Source organism: Mobula birostris, chromosome 15 (genome assembly GCF_030028105.1).
Source record: "Mobula birostris isolate sMobBir1 chromosome 15, sMobBir1.hap1, whole genome shotgun sequence".
Lineage (NCBI taxonomy): Eukaryota > Metazoa > Chordata > Chondrichthyes > Myliobatiformes > Myliobatidae > Mobula > Mobula birostris.
In genome coordinates this window covers 85475407-85498882 of record NC_092384.1, presented here as the reverse complement: position 1 = coordinate 85498882, position 23476 = coordinate 85475407, and the positions used below count along the sequence as shown (strand labels likewise).

Here is a 23476-nt window from a genome sequence, read left to right as displayed (position 1 = left end):
TTACCATCTCACTCTGTTAGTCATCCTTTTACAAGGAGAATCCTCATACCATATTAACAGTGATGGAAGTATTCCTATACTGTATCCGATACAGGCGGAGTCTGTTGATGGTTGAGAATGCAATCCAGGTTCCACAAGGAGACATTGCACAGCACCGTATTTGATTGCAACTCTATAGGAGAGAAGACATGAGAAGCAACACGGCTTGACTACCGGTTAAGACATCAGCAAATCTCCCAGCACCCAATCATAGCTTCCAAGCCATTCAACCGATTATGTCCACACCTGCTCTCTACCAAAGTAACTACTGACTTCCACCCTCAACATTCCTGCACCACTTATCCAATTCCCTCTTGAAGAAACTTCTACAACACATCTGCAGGCTGTGCATTCCAAATTCCAAAAATATGCCGTATGAAAAAAGGTTTCCCCGTATCACTGAATTTCTCTACTTTTTGACATCTGTATCTGCCAGTCCTCAACCTGTCCATCAAGAGAAACAGCTTCCATGATCCTCCTGTCCACTTCCCTCATTGCTTTATATAATTCTGTCGTTTCTCCTCAAAACATTGCCTCTCCAAAGAAAATAGTTGTAGAGATAAATTTCCTTTGAACCCTCTCTAACGTCTTCACATTCTTCCTATAACATGGCAACCAAAGATAAGCACAATAAGCTATTTATAGCCAGGTGAGTGTCTTATAAAAGTTCAGCAGGACTTCCCTGTTTTATACTCACTGCCACTGTGGATAAAAACGCAGAATTGAGTACACTTTATTAACCATATCTCATTATAGGCTGAAGAGCCCAATCTTGTGCTGTTCTTTTCCACGCTCTCTCAATCAGACATAGATCGTTAACAGCACAGTACAAGCCCACAATGAAGTGCCAACTTTTCAACCTATTCCGTTAGTCTTGTGAGACCATGGATCTGCGCCTGGAAAGTCTTCACTCTCCAGGGCACAGGCCTGGGCAAGGTTGTATGGAAGACCAGCAGTTGCCCATGCTGCAAGTCTCCCCTCTCCATGACACCAATGTTGTCCCAGGGAACGGCATTAGGACCCATACAGCTTGGCACCAGTGTCGTCGCAGAGCAATGTGTGATTAAGTGCCTTGCTCAAGGACACAACACATTCCCTCGGCTGCGGCTCGAACTCACGACCTTCAGGATGCTAGTCCAATGCCTTAACCATTTGGCCACATGCCCACACATCCAAACATTGGCATAAAACATGAAAAGAATTGGTCACAACTCAGACCCCTGTGGAACACCACTGGCAGCCAGATGGAAAAGGCTCCTTTTATTCCCACTCTTTGCCTCCTGCCAGTGAGCCACCGCTTTATGCATACTAGAATCTTCCCTGTAGTACCATGGGCCTGTAACTTGTCGAAGGCCTTCTGAAAATCCAGTACAAAATCTCAACCAATTCTCCTTTGTCTATCCTGCTTGTTATTTCTTCAAAGAATTCCAACCAGATTTGTCAAGTAAGATTTTCCCTTAAGAAAACCATGCTGACTACAGCCTATTTTATCATGTGCCTCCAAGTACCCTGAGACCTCATCCTTAATATCGACTAACATCTTCCCAACCACTGAGGTCTGACTAACCGGCCTATAATTTCTTTTCTTCTGCCTCTGTCACTTCTTGAAGAGTGGAGTGACTTTTGCAATTTTCTATTCTTCAAGAACCATTCCAGAATCTGGTGATTCTTGAAAGGTCATTACTAATGCCTCCACTATCTCTTCGCCACCTCTTTCAGAACCCTAGGGTCCAGATAACTTATCTACCTCAGACCTTTCAGTTTCCCAAGAACCCTCTCTCTAGTTATAACAACTTCACAATCCTTCTTGCTACATAGTCCTCCATTGTTCTATCATCCACATGCCTATTTAAGTGTTTAGACCATATGGCATAGGAGCAAAATTAGGCAATTCAGCCCATCAGGTCTGATCTGTTATTCCATCATGGTTGATTTATTATGCCTCTCAAACCTATTCTCCTACATTCTCCCCGTAACCATTGACACCTTTATTAATCAAGAACCTATCAACTTCCACTTTAAATATACCCAATGACTTGGCCTCCAAGGTTTCTTAAATGTCTCCAATGCATCTGCCTCTACCGCACACCTACCACTCTGTAAGAAAAAACAACTGACTTCTCCCTTATACATTACTCCAATCTTAAAATTATATCCCCACTTATTAGCGAACTCATCTGGATAGCCAAGCTGGAATCTCTTCAACTTAAATGGTCACTACATTAGATAAACAATTTGTAAAATATCTACCATTACTTTCAGACCCAAAAGATCACCCACACACCTTGGATTTTAACTCCAACAATTTCTCTGGCTTCTTGCTGATTGGCAGAACATCCCCAGGAACGCCTAAGATAGAATACAAGAGAGTTAACAGTCTGCTCATTAACCTGTCCTGGAGCATCTTAGGTTGAAAATGGATATGAAGAGTTGAGGTAGGACTGTGATGAAGATACTGTTCATTGGAAGACATACCAACAGACAACAACCAGTCGACGGTAAGAACTGAGCAGGTCAAGCAGGATCTGTGGGAGGAGAGGGATTGTTGATATTTCAGGTGAAAATTGTGCATCTGCAGCAGATAATGAAGTGCCAACCTGAAATGTAACAATTCCTTTTCTCCTATAGGTGTTGCTCAGCCTGCTGAACTCCTCCAGATTCCAGCATCTATAGTCTCACACCTACTAACTTCGATAGCTCTTTACTTTGTAGTTTCCACATTACCTGATGAAGGAAAAACGGGATAAGCTTGAGCACGCAGCACTGCATAGTGGGAAAAAGTTGTACTCAGGGATAAAATATAAAGATGAGTCTGGCCCAACCATGGCCAAGCTCAACTCAACTGACCCAACCCCCAACAATCAGGTCATGTCACACTCGGAGTGAAAGCCACACTCTTGCACCATCTACAATCACTGTACAATTTTATGTATTTGTAAATTCAAAGATTGTTCATCCAGTGGAGAAAATGACCAGTGACTTTCCACAGAGATTTATTTAGGGAGTCAATGCTTACTTTAGTCTATTATTAATGATCTAGATTTCGGGGTTCTACATTGCAGGAGGAGGGGATTATGGGATGCGTGAAAGTGGAGCACAGTTTTAGCAGAGAGCAGCATGAATTCAATGGGCTAAACTGCCACCTTCTATGACAGAAGCAGGAAATACGATTAGGGTCAGGAAACACATCCATAGGCTGCCTGAAACTGCACAGGTAAACTGTACACATGCTGGGCTCAAACCAAAAGTCAGATTTTAAAAAAAAATGGGACAGTATGAACAACAAACTCCTCCCGCTCTCATTCTCCCCAACACTGAATGGGTCGACTGACTTTTCTGATCAGGTTTATATCTGGCTCCTTTTTTTGTTTTAAACATAATCCTACAGAACCTAGGCCTCTATACCTCCCTCTGCAATTGGATACCTGACTTCCTAACTGGAAGATCACAATTGGTACGGAAGGGTAATAATATCATCTCCTTGCTGATAATCAGCACTGGCACACCACAGGGGTGTGTGCTAAACCTACTGCCCTACTCTCGCTATACCCATGACCATGTGGCTAGGCATAGCTCAAATAACATCTACAAATTTGCTGACGATACAACCATTGTTGGTAGAAGCTCAGATGGAGATGAGAGGGCATACAGGACCGAGATACACCAGCTAGTTAAGTGGCGTTGCAACAATAACCTTGCAGTCAATGTCAGCAAGGCCAAACAGCTGATTGTTGAGCAGGAAGGGGAGAACAATGGAATATGAACTGATTTTCATAGAGGAATCAGAAGTGGAGAGAGTGAGCAATTTCAAATTCCTGGGTGTCAAGATCTCTGAAGATCTGACCTGGTCCTAAAATATCGATGCAGCTATGAAGTATAAAAGGAGGTAAGACTATATTCCTTTGGAACTTCGAGGAGTTTTGGTTTGTCACCTGAAACACTCAAAAATTTCAACAGATGTACCGAGGGCATTCTGACAAGCTGCATCACTGTCTGGTATGGGGGAAGGGTCTGCATAGGATTGAAAGAAGCCACCCAAAGTTGCAAAATCAGTCAGGTTCACCTTGGGTACTAGCCTCCATAGAATCCAAGACAGGGGAGGGGTTATCCAAAGAGGGGATTTCACTCAGGTCCACTGCCCGAGTAGAAAAGGGAGCAACGGGTTGCTTCAGCAAAATAGAGGTTTAACTAGCATCCATGTTGGGATTGATTAGCAAGAGTAAATAAAGGAAGACAGGGACAAGCACAGCGTCCATTATCTGAGTAGACGGAGTAGGAGTGGTCATCTTGAGGTTTAGCTCTTTTGAGGCTTTATCGAAGAGAAGCTTCAGTCAGGGAAAACAAAATCAGAAAAGCTCAAAAGCAAGTTTCTTTTCTCCTTCCCTTCTTTATATGCCAGGCAGGACAGTTCAATGTTCCTCTTGCAGGATGTGGGAAGGAATGGAGGTGACTACAACTGCGAGAAATGCATCCAGCTACAGCTTCTAACAGAGGAAAGTCACAGTGATTGTGTCTCAGGCACCGAGTCCAGCTCTGCAATGCAGAGGGGATGAAGGGAGTAAAGGCATGTTGTGGCAATAAGGAATTCATTATTTAGAGGAGCAGACAGGAGGTTCTGTAGGGGAAGAGAGATACTCCCGGATGGTACGTTGCCTCCCAGGTGCCGGGGCTGGGACATTGTGAATGGAGTCCTCAGCATTCTTAAGTGCGAGGGTGAAAAGCCAGAGATCATGGCCCAAACAACATGCACAATATGCTGGAGGAACTCATCAGGCCAGGCAGCATCGATGGAAAAGAATAAAGTCAACGTTTCAGGCCAAGTCCTTTCAGTAGGACCCGAGTGTCAGGGAGCCGGAGTAAGCGCCAAAGGAAAAAGTGCTAGGTAAATTCAGAGGTCTTAAGGTGGATAAGTCACCTGGACCAGATGGACTACATCCCAGAGTCCTGAGAGGGGTTGCTGAAGAGGTAACAGTCATGATCTTTCAAGAATCACTTGATTCTGGCATGTTCCTGATAGAATGGAAAATTGCAAATATCAAAACAAAAGATATTAAAGGTCAGTTAGCCTAACCTTAGTGGTTGGGACAGTGTTGGAGTCTACTATCAAGGATGAGTTTTCAGGGTACTTGGAGACTAAAGATAAAATAAGTCAAAGTCAGCATGGTTTCTGTAAGGGGAAATCTTTCCTGACAACTAGCAGAGTGGACAAAGGAGAGGCAGTAGATGTCACTTACTTGGATTTTCAGAAGGCATTTGATAAGGTGCCACAAATGAGGCTGCTTAACAAGATAAAATCATATGGCTCTACACGACAGACACTGGCACGGATAGAGGAATGATTGAAGGCAGGAGGCAGCGAGAGGGAATAAAAGTAACATTTTCTGGTTGGCTGCCAGTGACTAGTGGTATTCGTCAGGGGACTGTATTGGGACCGCTACTTTTTCATATTGTTAAAAGGAGATAATGCTGAGCCTTTATAAGACACTAGTCAGGCTGCACGTGGAGTACTGTCAACAGTTTTGAACCCCAAATCTCAGAATGAATGTGTTGTCATTGAAGAGAGTCTAAAGGAGGTTTACAAGGATGATTCTGGGAATGGAGGGGTTAATATCCAAGAAGCGTTTAGCAGCTTTGGGCCTGTACTCACTGGAATATAGAAGAATGCATGAGGATCTCATTGAAACCTACCGCATGTTGAAAGGACAAGATTGGGTTGACGTGGAGAGGATATTTTCTATGGTGGGGGTATCCAGAACTAGAGGGCACAGCCTCAAAATTGAGGGGCGACCTTTTAGAACAGAGGAAAGGAGGGATTATTTTAGTCAGAGAGTAGTGAATCTGTGGAATGTTCTGCCACAGACTGCTGTGGAGGTCAGGTCTGTGGGTATATTTAAGGCAGATGTTGATCCTTTCCTGATCGCTCAGGGCATCAAAAGAAGGAAGGTGTATGGGGTTGAGTGGGATCCAGGATCAGCCATGATGGAATGGCGAAATAGACTCAATGGGCTGAATGGCCTAATACTGCTCCTTTGTCTTACAAGACCATAAATGGTCTTATCCGAATGTGTGTAGCATTCGGAATTAGGTAGATGACTTTATAGCACAGTTGCAGATTGGCAAGTATGATGTTGTAGGCATCACTGAATCATGGCTGAAAGATTACAGCTGGGAGCTTAATGTCCAGGTATAGACATTCTATTGAAAAGATAGGCAAGAAGGCAAAGGAGGCAGCATTACTCTGCTGATTAAAAAAAAACATCAAATCATTAGAAAGGTGTGACATAGGGTCGGAAGGTGTTGAATCATTGTGGATAGAGCTAATGAACTGCAAGAGTAAAAAGACCCTGATGGGAGTTGTATACAGGATCCTAAACAGTAGTAAGAATGCAGTTTACAGATTACAATGGGAGATGAAAATGCATGCCAAGCAGGCAATGTTACAATATTCATGGAAGATTTCAAAATGCAGGTAGATTGGGAAAATCAGGTTAGAGCTAGATTCCAAGAGGGGGATTTCCCAGAATGCCTACAAGATTTTTTTTAAGAACACCTCATGGTTGAGGATCAGCTATTCTGGATTGGGTGTTGTGCAATGAACGAGAATTGATTCAAGACCTTAAGATAAAAGAATCCTTAGGGACAAGTGATCATAATATGCTCGAACTCACCCTGAAATTTGAGAAGAAGCTGAAGTCAGATGTATCAGTATTACAGCAGAGTAAAGGGTATTACAGAGGCATGTGAGAGGATGAGAAAATCTGCAGGAAAATTGGCCAGTATTGATTGGAAAAGAACACTGGTAGGGACAAAGGCAGAGCAGCAACAGCAAAAATTTCTGGAAACAGTTCTGAAGGCACAGGATATATGCATCCCAAAAGAGGATGATGATACAACCATGGCTAACAAGAGAAATCAAAGCCGATATAAAAGCAAAAGAGAGGGCATATAATAGATCAAAAATAAGTGGTAAGGTAGAGGATTGGGAAACTTAAAAACCAACAGCAGACAACTAGAAAAAAAGGTCATTAAGGTAAAGATGCAATACAAAAGTAGCTAGCCAAAAATATTAAAGCAGATAGCATAAATTTCTTCAGATACATAACATGTAATGGAGAGGCGACAGTAGATATCTGACTGCTGGAAAACAATGTAGTAAGACAGGATGGCAGACGAACTGAATACGTATTTTGCATCAGTCTTCACTGTGAAAGATACTAGCAGTATGGTGGAAGGCCCAGGTGTCAGCGGTCATGAAGTGTATGAAGTTACCACTACTAGGGAGCAGGTACTTGGGAAACTGAAAGGTCTGAAGGTAGATAATTCACCTGGACCAGATGGTGTACATCCCAGGGTTCTTAAAGAGGTGACTAAAACTTGTGTGTAATGACCTTTCAAGAATCACTAGATTCTGGAATGGTTCCTGAAGACTTGAAAATTCCAAATGTCACTCCACTCTTCAAGAAGGCAGAGAGACAGAAGAAAGGAAGCTAGAGGCCAGTTATCTGACCTCAGATGTTGGAATGATGTTGGATTCCATAATTAAGGATGAGGTCTCAAGATACTTGGAGGCACATATGCTGTAGTCAGCATGGTTTCCTCAAGGGAAAATCTTGCCTTACAAATCTTTTAGAATTCTTTGCAGTAACAAGCAGGATAGACAAAGGAGAATCGGCTGATGTTGCGCACTTGGATTTTCAGAAGGCCTTTGATATGAGGCTGCTTAACAAGAGGCAAACCCATGATACTACAGGAAAGAGTCTAACATCGATAAAGCAGTCACTGATTGGCAGGAGGCAAAGAGAGGGAATAAATGGAGCCTTTTCTGATTGTATACTGGTGTTCTACAGGGGTCTGTGTTTCAACTGATTTTGTTTACATTATATGTCAATGATACGGATGATTGAATTGATTGCTTTGTTGCAAGGTTTGCAGACGATATGAAGATAGGTAGGGGGCAGGTAGTTTTGAGGAAGTAAAGTGGCTACAGAAGGACTTAGACAGATTAGAAAAATGGGCAAAACAGGGAACAGGAGAACAGAAGTTAGAAGAATGGACAAAAAAGTGGTGGATGGAATACAGTGTTGGGAAGTGAATGGTCTTGCACCTTGGTAGAGGAAATGAGAGGTACATGAAAATGGCTTGTCATATGATGAGAGCTTGATGGTTCTGGGCTTGTATTTTCTAAAATTCAGAAGAATTATGGATGACCTAATTGAAACTTCTCTAATGGTGAAAGGCTTTAATACAGTGGATGTGGAGAGGATTTTTTTCTGTGGTAAGAGTGTCTAAGACTAGACAACACATCCTTAGACTAGAGGGGACATCCTTTTAGGACAGAGATGAAGAGTTATTTCTTTAGCCAGAGAGTGGTGAATCTGTGGAATTTTGGGCTCCTCATCTCAGAAAATATGTACTGGCATTGGAGAGGGATCAGAGAAGGTTCACAAGGATGATTCTGAGAATGAAAAGTTTATCATATGAGGAATGTTTTATTGCTCTGGGCATGTACTCACTGGAATCTAGAAGGGTGTGGGGGTGGGGGAGAATCTCACTGAAACCTTTCGAATGTTGAAAGGCCTAGCCAGAGTAGATGTTGAAAGCATGTTTTCCATGGTGGAAGAGTCTAGGACAAGAGGCCACAGCATCGATATAGAGAGGCATCCATTTAATGCAGAGGTATTTCTTTAGCCAGAGGGGAGGGTGAAATGGTTACCACAGGCAGCTGTGGATACCAGGTCATTGGGTGTATTTAAGGCAGAGATTGATAGGTTCTTGATTGGCCTCGGCACCAAAGGTTACGGGGAGAAGGCTGGGGTGTGCGGCTGAGGGTGGGAAAAAGTATCAGCCATGATTGAATGGCAAACTAGACTCAAAGGGCCAAATGACATAATTCTGCTGCTATGTCTTATGGTCTTAAACTGCACTGTATTACTGCTGCTAAGTTAACAAATTGCACAACATCTGCCAGTGATATTAAACCTGATTCTAATTTAACAGTCAGCACAGAAAAAGGCCCATGGGCCCAACTTGCCCATGCTGACCAAAGTGCCTTCCTGAGTTAATCCCATATTCCTCCATCTTTACTATCCATGTACCTGTCCAAATGTCTTTTCGATGCAACTGTACCCACTTCTAACACTTCCTCTGGCAAATAAATCCATATACCCACCACCCAGGCAAGAAAAACCTACCCTTCAGTTCCCTTTTTAATGTTTTCTCATTTCTCTTTTACTTTTGACTCCTTTCAACCCCTTATCTTTAATTTCTGAGAGCCACAGATGGAGTACTTTTGTGAACTGAAGTAATTTTCAATGTTTCAGAAAATACTTCTACAAGGAAAGCCTACAGGTCTGGAACTCACTTCTGTACTAACTGATGATGAATCAACTCCAATTTTAAAATCAAATTGTCAAATTGTGTTAACTGAAACTAATTAATGAGTGATAACTAATGAATGACTATTTTGTGTCAGTGTTCATGGTGAAGGACACGTCTAACATGCCAAAGAGAGATGTTATGGAAGCGACGGGAGGTGACCACCTCGATACAATAGCTATCACTAAAGAGGCAGTGCTGTTCAAACCTGTGGGCCTGAAGATAGACAAATCCCCTGGTCATGATGGAATGCATCCCAGGGCACTGAAAGAAATGGCAGAACTTATAGTAGAGACTTTGGCGATGATCTACCAAAATTCTCTGGACTCTGGGCAGGTTCCGGTGGATTAGAAGATGGTGAATGTCATGCATTTGTTCAAAAAAAGATGTAGGCAAAAGGCAGGTAACTGTAGGTCAGTTAGTTTAACATCTGTAGTTGGGAAAACTTGAAGCTGTCATTAAAGAAGAAATTGCAAGGCATCTGGAAAGAAATGGATCCATCAGGCAGACGCAGCATGGATTCAGCAAAGGCAGGTCCTGTTTGACAAACTTACTGGAGTTCTTTGCGGAAATAATGAGCGCAGTGAATAGCGGGGAACAGATGCATATTATTTACTTGGATTTCCAGAAGGTGTTTGATAAGGTGTCACATTAAAGACTTATCCATAAGATAAGGATGCATAGAGTTGGGGGAGATATATTAGTATGGATAGAGGATTGGTTAACTAATAGAAAGCAGAGAGTTGAGATACATGGGTGTTACTCTGGTTGGCAATCAGTGGTGAGCAGTGTGCCACAGGAGCCTGTGCTGGGTCCACTACTGTTCACAAAATACATCAATGATCTGGAAGAGGGGACAGAGTGCAGTGTATCTAAGTTTGCTGACGGTGCTAAATTGAGTGGAAAAGCAATTTACAGGGAGTCTGCAGAGAGATATACATAGATTATGTAAATGGGTAAGCGTCTGACAGATGGAGTCCAATGCTGGTAAATGTGAGTCCATCCACTTTGGAAGGAAAAATGAAAGAGCACATTCTTATTGAAATGGTGAAAGTTTGCAGCTTGCTGCTGTGCAGAGGAACTTGGGAGTGCTTGTGCATGAATCACTGAAGGTTGCTTTGTAGGTGCAGCAGGCTGTCAAGAAGGCAAATGGAATGTTGGCCTTTGCTGCTAGAGGGATTGAATTTAAGAGCACAGGGGTTATGCTACAAATGTACAGGGTACTGGTGAGGCCACACCTGGAGTAGTGTGTGCAGGTCTGGTCTCCTTACCTGACAAAGGATATACCGGCTTTGGAGGTGGTACAGAGGAGGTTTACCAGGTTGATTCCAGAGATGAGAGAGTTAGACTAAGAGGAGAGATGGAGTCGTCTGGGGCTGTACTTGCTGGAATTCAGAAGAATGAGAGGAGAACTTACAGAAACATGTAAAATTATGAAAGAGATAGATAAGATAGAAAGGCAGGAAAGTTGTTTCCACTAGTAGGTGAGACTAGAACTAGGGGGACATAGTCTCAAGATTCAGAGGAGTAGATTTAGGACTGAGATGAGAAGGAACTGCTTTTCCCAGAGGTTGATGAATCTGTGGAATTCTCTGCCCAATTAAGGCTACCTCAGTAAATATACTTAAGACAAGGTTGGATAGATTTTTGCATAGTAGGGGAATTGAGGGTTATGGGGAAAAGTCAGGCAGGTGTTAATGATTCCATGGCCAGATCAGCCATTATCTTATTGAATGGCAGAGCAGACTCAACGGGCTAGGTGGCTTACTCCTGCTCCTATTCCTTATGTACTTAAGTGATTAGGGGAAACATCAGATATATGGAATTGGTCATATATTAAAATGTCCCAGGATTACATTTTAGCCATTGACTCAAGGGATGTAAACAATGGCATACTATGTGATTCTGGGTTTCCTGGATTTCTGGACCGCCCTACACCTCAGTACATAGGTGGACTATTGGCTTTACCCCACACGTTTTTTATATAATGCCTCAGATGTTTGTTCTTAATTAATTATACGGACAGCAAATTAAATTGTTCTCTGTACACAGGCCTGCTATCCACACCATGCTGTTCGTTCTCACCTCTAACATGCGAGCTGCCCAGTCTCCATAACTCAAGCCGCACTGGGAACTGAAACAAGAGCAGATTTTCCTTTCGGCTACAGCACACCAAGTTTCGCTGTGGAGAAAGGATGGATTTTTAGAGCCATTCAACATTCTTGTCTCCCTCACATGATCATTTTGTACCATCCCCAATGGTGGAAAGCCTCTTGACATGGACAATTTGCTCATCTTTTAACCTCTTCAACTTAGTGTCAACAATATACCAGCTCCAGGATGATTCTTTGTTTCTCTTTCAAGATTTCTTCTTAACCTCAAGGACCCAAGTCTTCTTAGGTTTTAGTGTTAGCTGATCCCTGACACATGATGCTTCAATCCAAGGCAACATAATTTCTCCACCAAAACCAAACTAGGTTGACCACGTCACGGCCATTCCTAAATTCATACTTATGATTTCACAAATCACTGCCCAAAGGTTTGAGATAACAAATAAAATTTGCCCTCATGGAATTTAATTAGAAGTAAATAAGCAACTTCCTTTTTCAACTTACATTTTTTGATGTACATGGAAATTATGTGAAGACATAATTGAAGACAAAGTTGATACATGGACAGATTTCTAGGAACACAACACCCATCCTGTAACAAGGGATTCAAAGTACTATCGTGCACTGTTACACTGTATGCAAGGCACATTACACAGCATCTTCAATCTAACTCCTTTCTAAAGCTTCTCAATGACCATGCAAAAACCACTTGCAGACAATTAACGCTTACATGTGGAAAGAGAACCTTGCGAAGAGCAGTTTCATAAGACTTGGTTTCCACTTGATCCATCAGAGGGCGAATGACAAGCTGGGAATCCACACCTAATCCAGGGAAAGAGAGCAGTTAAAGAAAAGCTTCATTGTTAACCAGCCACACTAAGGTCTTATCAACTTACCTCCAGAGACAAGGGCAGACATGGCGTGAACAACAGCCCTCACATCGTGTGTGTGATGCTTAAATGTCTTTGTACGAACCCACTGAGAACCAGCAACTTCTGATCTTACATCAAGCCTCTGGAATTGGACGACAGTTCCCTCAGCCGTCCCCACAGCAATGCTGTCCTCAGCCTACAGGGAGCAAGGTTCCAAACACAATAGAGCCCCAAGTGAGAGCGTGGACTACGATCCTGACTGTGTGCAAATTAAGTAGCAAGGTGGAGCATGTAAAGAACAGTACAAAAGTCTAAGGCACATATATACAGCCAGGGTGTCTGAGACGTCTGCACTGCACTAACTTTATGAATTGCACTGTACTGCAGTCACAAAAAAAAAATTCATGACATATGTGAGTGATGATAAACCTGATTCTGATACGGGTCTCTGTTGTGGACTGGGAATGGGAAGGGGGCAAGGGGGCTTTTAACTTTTGAAAGAAAGGTGGGGGGCATGTCTGCAGGGTTAGTGTTCTGTTCTGGGAGTCAGACGTGGGCTTTCCGGGAGACTACCAGTCTCCCTGATGGTCGCATCTGCACCAGGTGCATCGAGCTGCAGCTCATTAGAGACCGTGTTAAAGAACTGGAGATGCAGCTCGATGACCATCAAGTTGTTAGGGAAAGTGAAGCAGTGATAGACAGGAGCTATAGGGAGATAGTCACCCCAAGGCTACAGTAGACAGACAAACAGGTAACTGTCAGGAAAGAGAAGGGAGAACAGCAAATAGAGCAGAGCACCCCTATGGCGCCCCCTTTAACAATAAGTAAACCATTTTGAGTATGGGGGGGGGGGGAGAAGAGGGAGAACAACCTACCTGGGAAGCAACAGCGGCCATGCCTCTGGCAGAGTCTGGCCCTGTGGCTCAGAAAGGTAGGGAACTGATGAGGATGGCAGCAGTGATTGGGAACTCTATAGTTGGGGGGGGGGAGGGGGGAGAGACAGATGCGCGATTCTGTGGATGCAAAAAGGAAACACATATGGTAGTTTGCCTCCCAGGTGCTAGGGCCCACGATGTTTCTGAACACACCCACAATATCCAGAAAAGGGAGGAGGTCCTGAAAACAGAATACGAGGAATTAAGAAGGAAGCTGAGAAACAGGACCTCAAGGGTAGTAATCTCCGGATTGCTGCCTGTGCCATGCAACAGTGAGTAGAAGAATAGAAGGAGGTGGCAGATAAATGTGTGGCTACGAATTGGACCGGGGACAGATTCAGATTTCTGGATAAATGGGACCTTTTCTGGGGCAGGAATGCATTAAAGCCAAGGAAAGGGAAGTTGTATGATCATGAAACTTTAAAAATCTAACAAAAGGCAACTAAAAAAAGCTATAAAAAGGGAAAAGATGAAATACGAGGGCAAACTACCCAATAATATAAAGCAGGATACTAGAAGTTTTTTTCCAGTTATATAAAGAGTAAAAGGGAGATGAGAGTTGATATAGGGACCACTGGAAAAGAATACTGATCAGATAGTAATGGGGGACAAAGAAATGGCAGATGAACTTAAAGGGTACTATGCATCTGTCTTCACTGTGGAAGACACTAACAGTGTGCCAGAGGACCATGAGTGTCAGGGAGCAGGAGTGAGTGCCATTGCTATTACAAAGGAAGAAGTGCTAGGCAAACTCAAAGGTCTTAAGGAGGATAAATCACCTGGACCAGATGGACTACATCCCAGAATTTTGAGAGAGGTTGCTGAAGAGTTAACGGATGCATTAGTTGTGATCTTTCAAGAATCACTTGATTCTGGCATGGTCCTGGAGGACTGGAAAATTGCAAATGTCACTCCACTCTTTAAGAAGGGAAGGAGGGAAAAGAAAGGAAATTACAGGCCAGTTAGCCTAACCTCAGTGGTTGGAAAAGTATGGGAGTCTATTATTGAGGATGAGGTTTCCAGGTACTTGGAGACGAATGATAAATTCAGTCAGTCGGCATGGTTTCTGTAAAGAGAAGACTTGCCTGACAAATCAGTTAGAATTCTTCAAGGAAGTAACAAGCAGGATAGACAAGGGAGAAACAGTGGATGACATTTACATGGATTTTCAGAAGGTATTTGATAAGATGCCACACATGAGGCTGCTTAACAAGATAAAATCCTATGGCATTACAGGAAAGATACTGGCATGGATAGAGGAATGGCTGACAAGCAGAAGGCAGCATGTGGGAATAAAAGGGGCCTTTTCTGCTTAGCTGCCAGTGACTAGTGGCGTTCCTCAAGGGTCAGCATTGGGACTGCTACTTTTCATATTGCTTGTCAATGATTTAGATAATGGAATTGATGGCTTTGTGGCAAAGTTTGCGGATGATACAAAGATAGGTGCAGGCATAGGTAAAGCTGAGGAAGAAATATGATTGGAGCAGGACTTAGACAAATTGGAAGAATAGGCAAAAAAAGTGGCAGATGAAATAGTGCTGCGAAATGCATGACAATGTATTTTGGTAAAAGGAACAATAGTGCAGCCTATTATCTAAATGGGGAGAAAATTCAAACATTAGAGGTACAGAGGGACTTGGGAGTCCTCTTGCAAGACTCCCAGAAGGTTAATTTACAGGTTGAGTCTGCAGTAAAGAAGGCAAATGCAATATCGGCATTTATTTCATGGTGAGTAGAATATAAAAACAAGGAGATAATGCTGAGACTTTATAAGACACTAGTCAGACTGCACTTGGGAATATTTTTAACAGTTTTGGGCCCCATATCTCAGAAAGGATGTACTGTCATTGGAGAGTCCAGAGGAGGCTCACGAGGATGATTCCGGGAATGAAGATGTAACCCAGGTTAATTAAACCCAAAGACGCATTGATAGAAAGCTCCACCTACGGAGGGATGAAAAACGAGGTTTACAGATTTTTTTTTTAAAAAAAGAGAATTTGAAAAAACAGTATGCGCGAGTGGACGTGGCTGACACAGGCACAGACAAGGACAGAAATGCAGCAACCATTAGAAGTTGAAGACATGAACTGTTAGTAGTGAGTATCTTTACCCTACTAATTTGAAAACCTCAGGGTGAAACCACTGGAGGAGAGACAATTGCGATAAAAGATTTATTGAAGCTATGGCTATAACATGCAACAGCTATAACAAGACAATTATCAGTAGAGACGAGTGTCCAAGATCCATGCAGTCGGGAATTAGTTCTGTAAAATCATACCAAGGGATTTGGTCAAGTTTTTTGTACAAGTTTGTGAATTGACTTCCTGTGGATGATCAACTATTTCATTCCAATGAACCATGAAAGAAGATGGCAAGCTACCCAAGGTATGATGAACCAGCGCGGGAACGAAATGTTTAATGACGCAGAGGATTTAATACTCTGGATGTGCAAGGTTATTTTCAGGCGAAGAATCTGAATTTGATTTTCTGCAAGAACTGATCATTTTTGCAAAGACTGATAACTTACTGAATGAGATTTACTTTGTTCAAAGGTTGTGATGTTGGTGAATTGTCGCGAAAGGAGTTAAAGCGTTTATATAATTTTTGAATTTGAATTTAAACTTGTAGATATACTGCCTGGACCTGAAACTGAAGTTAACTATAATACTTAAGAATCGATCTAATTAGCTAGAGACGTTAGAGTAATAAAGGAATCTCACTGATTCTAATTAAAAAGGAATTTGTTTTGGTTTAATATCTAAGATTTGGAACCTAAACAGAATGTTGGAATTTTGAATTGTTCTTGCTCATGTAAATATTTTGTACATTTTTTTTCCTATAAACAAACCTTATCTCCAGAAGTGTATGGTTTCTATTCACTGCTTCCTTGGAATACCTAGAATCTTCTGATGGCCTACTAGCACCTAATGTAGCACTATGTAATTTGATTTTCTCAAAGAATGTGGCAACTAGTCACACGAGATAAGATTGGTGCTACACAGGAGTTAGTATATGAGGAGTGTCTGGCAGCTTTTGGCCTGTACTCACCGGAATTTAGAAGAATGTGGGAGAATCTCATTGAAACCTACCAAAGGTTGAAAGGACTAGATAAGGTGGATGTGGAGAGGATATTTCCTCTGGTGGGGGTATCCAAAACCAGAGGATGCAGACTCAACATTGAGGGGCAACCTTTTAGAACAGAGGTAAGGTGGAATTTTTTTTAGCCAGAGAGTAGTGATTCTGTGGAATGCTCTGCCACAGACTGCAGTGGAGGCCAAGTCCGTGGGCATATTTAAAGCAGAAGTTGATGGTTTCCTGATTGGTTAGGGTATCAAAGGATATGACAAGAAGGCAGGTTTATGGAGTTGAGTGGATCAGCCATAATGGAATGGCAGAGCAGACTCGATAAGCTGAATGGCCTAATTCTGTTCCTATGTGTTATGATCTTAAGGAGAGGGGAATCATGGTTGGGATCAGGTAAAGAAGGAGGGGAGGGAGTGGGAAGCACCAGTGACATTCGATATTGATCAATAAACCAAGTGCTTGGAATCAAATGACTTTGCCTGGTGTCTCCACCTACACCATCCCTCGCTTCTGGCACTCCTTCTCTGCCACATGTCCCATACCCCTCCTGCGGTGTCTCAACTTCCTCTGCTCCTGCCAAATTTATAAACATGCTTTGCACTCCATGTTAACAAATACAGTAATGTGCTAAAGTCTAGCAATATAATTGTGCCCAAGACTTTTGCAAAGTACTATACGACAAAAGAGAGTGGTTAATCTGAATTGTTGGAAGCAAACCAGAGCAGACCAGTTACAGGCAGAGAAATGGTTCACTTACCTCATTCACAGTCAATGACATCACATCACACTTGGTGACAGGATGTGTTTTCAGCAGAGTGCCTGTCTTCCAATCCCAGAACTGTATTTTCCCCAATGAGTCTGCACTTACAATGGAGTAATCACTCAGAAAACTGATGCTCCATATCACACATTTTTTATTGTAATAAACTTTATCACCTCGATCCACACGAATATGGCGTGTGCAGTGACCTGCAGAGAACAAATGATATCATCACAACCAATCACAGGGTTATTATCACTGATTTTTAACGCAAAATTAGTTGTGTTGTGGCAATGGAAGACATAAAAATTACTACATGTTACAAGAGTGATAAATATTGCAAAAAAAAACACCACGGACCATTCAGAAATCTAATGGCAGTGAGGAAGAAGCTGTTCCTCACTATGTGTCTATGGAATCCTGAACCTCCTCCCTGATGAAAGCAACAAGATGAGGGCCTCAGTAACACTCACAACACGCTGGAGGAACTCAGCAGGTCAGGCAGCATCAGTGGAAAAGATCAGTCGATGTTTCGGGCCAAAACATCGACCGATCTTTTCCACTGATGCTGCCCGACCTGCTGAGTTCCTCCAGCGCGTTGTGAGTGTTGCCTTGACCCGAGCATCGGCAGATTATTTTGTGTTTAAGATGAGGGACTGCCTCATTTCACTGTCCCAATGAGTGGCAGGAGCAGAGCACAGCAATGAGGTTTCTTGCAGATTGGTGATGCTGGTTTAAAAGGAGCTTCACGGGCATTCAGGTTCGTTCTGGTGGACCAATCAGCTGTGGGTGCAGAGCACAGCGATTTAAAAGAAGTACAGAAGGGACAATCGGGGTGGCCAGTGGTGAGAGTAGGAGTGTCAGGCATTTGCTCAGAGGTCCTTGGCTCAGAAGAGGCATTGGCTCTGGGCAAGTTTCTCTGAAGGTTCCCTTTTTTCCCCCCTCCTCTGCATGAAGTGCATCCAGCTGCAGCTCCTTGAAGACCATGTTAGGGATCTGGAGCAGCAGCTGGATGAACTTTGGCTTCTACGGCAGAGTGAGGAAGAGTGAGGAGATCATCGATGAGAGTCCCGAGGAAATAGTCACTCTGAAGCTGCAGGAGATGAGTAGCTGGGTAACTGTCAGGAGAAATGGAAATGTGAATAGGCATTTAGCGGAGTGCATGCTTGTGGCCATTCCCCTCAATAAGTATACTGTTTTGAATACTGTTGTGGGGGAGAACCTCCCTGGGGGATCCCATGGAGACCGGGTTACTGGCACTGAGCATAGGTCCATGGTGCAGAAGGGAAAGAGGGAGAAGAGGGGAAGGGTAGTGACAGGGGACTCAATAGTCAGAGGAACAGATGGGAGATTCTGTGGACATGAACGGGACACCCAGATGGTATGTTGCCTCCCAGGTGCCAAGGTCAGGTATGTCTCGAACTGTGTCTACATCATTTTAGAGAGGGAGGGAGAACAGCCAGATGTCTTGGTACATATTGGTGCCAATGACATAGGAAGGAAAAAAAAGAGGCCCCAAAGAGAAAATTTAGTGAATTAGGCAGAAAGCTGAGAAGCAGGACCTCGAGGATAGTAATTTTGTGCCAAAAGCCAGTGAGGGTAGACAGGATGATTTGGCAGAGAAATGCGTGGTTGTGAAGCTGATGCAGGGAGCAGTGCTTCAGGTTCTTGGATCATTGGGATCACCTCAAGAGGAAGGTATGACCTGTACAAGAGAGACGGATTACACCTGAACCTGACAGGGAGCAATATTCTTGCAGGTAGGTTTTTTTTTTAGAGCTGCTGGGGAGGGTTTAATTTAATTTGGCAGGGGGGTGGGAACCAGAGTGAAGGGATTCAGGATAGGACGGATAGTAAAAAAGATAGTATGCAGTCAGACGGTCAGTAAGGACAGGCAGATGATGGGACATAATTGCAGCCAGCAGGGTGAGTATGAGTGCATTAGGGATGCAGAATCAAAAAGGGTATGAAATACAGTAGTTAAAGTGTGATATCTCAATGCACAGATATAAGAAATAAGCTGGATAATCGTGTTGCTCTATTACAAATCATCAGGTATGATGTTGTGGCCATTACTAAATCACGGCTGAAGGATGGTTGTAGTTGGGAGCTGAATGTCCAAGGTTACATGTTGTATCGGAGGGACAGGAAGGTAGGCAGAGGGGGTGGCTTGGCTCTGCTGGTAAAGAATGGCATCAAATCGTTACAAAAATATGACATAGGATCAGAAGATGTTGAAACCTTGTGGGTTGAGTTAAGAAACTCAAGGGCAAAAGGACCCTGATGGCAGTTATATACAGGCCTCCCAACAGTATCTGGGATGTGGACCACAGAAAACAAGGGGAAACAGAAAAGCCGTGTCAAAAGGACAATGTTATGATAATCATGAGAGATTCTAATGTGCAGGTCGATCGGGAAAAACAGGTTGGTAATGGACCTCAAGAGAGCGAGTTTGTTGAATGCCTACGAGATGGCTTTTAAGAGCAGTTTGTCGTTCAGCCTACTAGGGGATCAGCTATACTGGATTGCATGTTATGTAATGCTCTGGAGGCAATTAGGGAGAACATGGAACATAGAAATCTACAGCACATTACAGACCTTTTAGCACACAATGTTGTGCTGACCATGTAACCTAAGGTACATGGTTGTATTAAGGTAAAAGAACTCTTAGGAGCCAGTGATCAAAACATGAATGAGTTCAACTTCAAATCTAATAGGGAGAAAGTAAAGTCTGACATAGCAGTATTGCAGTGGAGTTAAGGAAATTACAGCTGTATGCGAAAAGAGTTGGAAAAAAAATGAGGAAGGAGCAGGTCAGATGCATTTCAAAAACTAAGAAATAATTAAATGGCAAAATAGTATAAATGTGACTGACAAAGGAAGTCAAAGCTAATGCAAAAGCCAAAGGGAGGGCATACAACAAAGCAAAAGTTAGCAGGAAGACAGAGGACTGGGAGGCTTTTCAAAACTTGAGACCAACAAAAAGAATCTTTAGGAGGGAAAAGATGAAATATGAAAGCAAGCTAGCAAATAATATCAAAGTGGATAGTAAAATAAAAGATGAGAGTGGATATTTGACTGCTAGAAAATGAAACTGGAAAAATAATAACAGGTGACAAGGAGATGGCAGATGAACTAAATGAGTATTTTGCATCAGGCTTCAATGTGGAAGACATTAGCAGTGTGCCAGATGTTGAAGAGAGTGATGGAAGACAAGTGAGTGCAGTTACTACTACAAGGGAGAAGATACTGAAAAAGCTGAAAGACCTAAAGGTACATAAGTCACCCAGACCAGATGAACTGCACCCAAGGGTTCTGCAAGAGATAGCGACAGAGATTATGGAGGCATTAGTGAAGCTCTTTCAAAAATCATTGGACCCTGGCATGGTGTCAGAGGACTGGAAAACTGCAAATGTCACTCCACTCTTTAGGAAAGGAGGAAGGCAGCAAAAAGGAAGTTATAGACCAGTTAGCCTGACCTCAGTGGTTGGGAAGATGTTGGAGTCAACTGTTAAAGATGAGGTTATGGAGTACTTCTGGACAAAATAAGACAAAATCAGCATGGTTTCCTTAAGGAAAAATCTTGTGTGACAAACCTGCTGGTATTCTTTGAGCAGGTTACAAGTAGGATAGGTAGAGGGGATGCAGTGGACATTGTATATTTTGAACTTTCAGAAGGCCTTTGACAAGGTACCACACACGAGGTTGCTTACCAAGTTAACAGCCCATGGTATTACAGGCAGCACCAGCAATTTTTATGTGTGTTGTTTTAAATTCCAGCATCTGCAGATTTCCTCGTGTATGGTATTACAGGGAAGTTTTGGTATGGTTAGAGCATTTGCTGATTGGTAGGAGGCGGCGAGTGGGAATGAAAGGATCCTTTTCTGGTTGCCTGCCAGTGACCAGTGGTGTTCAGCAGGGGTCTGTTCTGAGACCCCTCCTCTTTGTGATTTTTATAAATAATCTGGATGAAAAAGTATAGGTTAGTAAGTTTGCTGATGACACAAAGGTGTTGTAGATAGACTGGAGGGTGTCAGAGGTTATAGCAGGACATCAAGAGGATGCAGAACTGGGTTAAGAAGTGACAGATGGAGTTGAACCCAGATGAGTGTGAAGTGCGTCATTTTGGTAGGTCAAATTTGAAGGCAGCATATAATATTAAACATAAGACTCTTGGCAGTGTGGAGGGTCAGACAGATCTTGGGGTCCGTGTCCATTGTCAACCTGTGCAGCAGCTTTGCGTGTCCAATACTGTACGATGTGTTGGCCTTCATCAATAGTGGGACAGAGTTCAAGAGCCGTGAGGTAATGTTACAGTTATATAAGACCTTGGTTAGACTCCACTTGGAGTATTGTGCTCAGTTCTGGTCAGCTCACTGCAGGAAGGATGCGGATACTATAGAAAAAGCACAGAGGAGAATTACAAGGATGTTTCCTGGATTCAAGAGCATGTCTTATGAAAATAGGTTGAGTGAACTTGGCCTTTTTTCCTCGGAGTGACAGAGGACCAGAGGTGACTTGATACAGGTGTATAAAATGATGAGAGACATTGATTGTGTAGATAGCCATAGACTTTTTCCCAGGGCTGAAATGGCTAATACGAGGGGCTATAGTTTTAAGGCGCTAGGAAATAGGTACAGCGAGGATGTCAGGGGTAATTTTTTCACACAGACTGGTGGGTGTGTGGAATGCACTGCCAGCAATGGTGGTAGAGGTGATACAATAGGGTCTTTTAAGAGACTCAGAGATAGGTACATACAGCTAAGAAAAGTTCAGGGCTATGCGACAGGGACATTCCAGGCATTTTCTAGAGTAGGTTACATGGTCGGCATAACACTATGGGCTGAAGGGCCTGTAATGAGCTGTAGATGTCTGTGTTCTATGTTCAGTGCTTAAGCGGAGTAATAGAATGGGAAAGAGTTGGCCGAAGTAAATTGGAAGGAGATGCTGGCAGGGATGACAGCAGAGCAGTAATAAAGCAAGTTTCTGGGAAAAATGAGGAAGGTGCAGGATAGATGTATTCCAGTAACAAAGAAATACTCAAATGGCAAAATAGTACAACCATGGCTGACAAGGGAAATCAAAGCTAATGTAAATGCAAAAGACAGGGCATACAACAAAACAAAAATTAATGGGAAGACAGAGGATTGGGAAGCTTTTAAAAAGCAACAGAGAGCAAGTAAAAGAATCACGGGGAGGGAAAAGATGAAATATGACAGCGCAATATCAAAGTGGATAGTAAAGGATTTTTCAATTACGTAAAAGACAAGAGAGACGAAAGTGGATATAGGACTGCTAGAAAATGAGGCAAGGGAAATCATAACGGGGACGATGAGATGGCAGATGAACTAAATCTGTATTTTGCACCAGTCTTCACTGTGGAAGAAACTAGCAGTGTGCCAGATGTTAAAGGGTGTGAGGGAACAGAAGTGAATGCAGTTGTTGTTACAGAGGAAAAGGTGCTCAAAAAGCTGAAAAACCTAAGGATACACCCGTCAGCCAAACCAAATGAATTACACCCTAGGGTTCTGAAAGAAGTAGCGGTAGAGATTGTGAAGACATTAGTAATAATCTTTCAAAAGATCATTGGACTCTGGCGTGGTGCCAGAGGACTGGAAAACTGCAAATGTACCTCCACTCTTTAAGAAAGGAGGAGGGCAGAAAAAAGGAAATTTATAGATCAGTTAGCCTGACCTCAGAGATGGGGAAGATGCTGGAGTCAATTATTAAGGATGAGCTTACAGAGTCGTCGTCGTGGCTATCCCTCGAGGTCAAGGATGATGGTCTTCATTCTGTTGATCTACTTATGGGCTCTCAAGTGGCTTATGAGACCAAGTCCAAGAGTACTTGGTGACACAAGGCAAGATAGGACAAAGTCCGTAGGGTTTTCTTAACTCTGATGAACCTGTTAGAATTCTTTGAGGAGGTTACATGTAGAATAGATAAAAAAAGATGCAGTGGATGTTGTATATTTGGACTTTCAGAAGGCCTTTGACGAGATGCCACACATGAGGCTGCTTCGCAAGTTAAGAGCCCATGGTATTACAGGAAAGTTACCTGGCATGGTTAGAGCATTGGCTGATTGGTAGGAGGCAGCAAGTAGAAATACAAGGATCCTTTTCTGTTTGCCTGCCAGTGACTAGTGGTGTTTGCAAGGATCAGTGTTGGGACTGCTTTTTATGCTGTATACCAATCATTTAGATGATGGGATAGCTGGCTTTTATTGCAAAGTTTGCAGATGATATGAAGATTGGTTCGGGGGTAGGTAGTGTTGAGGAAACTAATGGGTTGCAGAAGGGC

The 23476-nt window shown here is 42.8% G+C and overlaps 1 protein-coding gene across 1 annotated transcript in view; it reads right to left on the bottom strand.

Annotated features, from left to right (window-relative positions):
- utp4 (UTP4 small subunit processome component) overlaps positions 1–23476 on the bottom strand; it is an 88968-nt gene that overhangs the window by 48317 nt on the left and 17175 nt on the right. The window contains exons 5-10 of the mRNA XM_072280066.1: positions 17174–17385; positions 12422–12593; positions 12256–12347; positions 11500–11596; positions 2324–2388; positions 50–172 (exon numbers count right to left, since the gene is read on the bottom strand). Of these exons, the coding sequence (XP_072136167.1) occupies positions 50–172; positions 2324–2388; positions 11500–11596; positions 12256–12347; positions 12422–12593; positions 17174–17385 (761 nt within the window). The remainder of the gene's footprint in view (positions 1–49; positions 173–2323; positions 2389–11499; positions 11597–12255; positions 12348–12421; positions 12594–17173; positions 17386–23476) is intronic.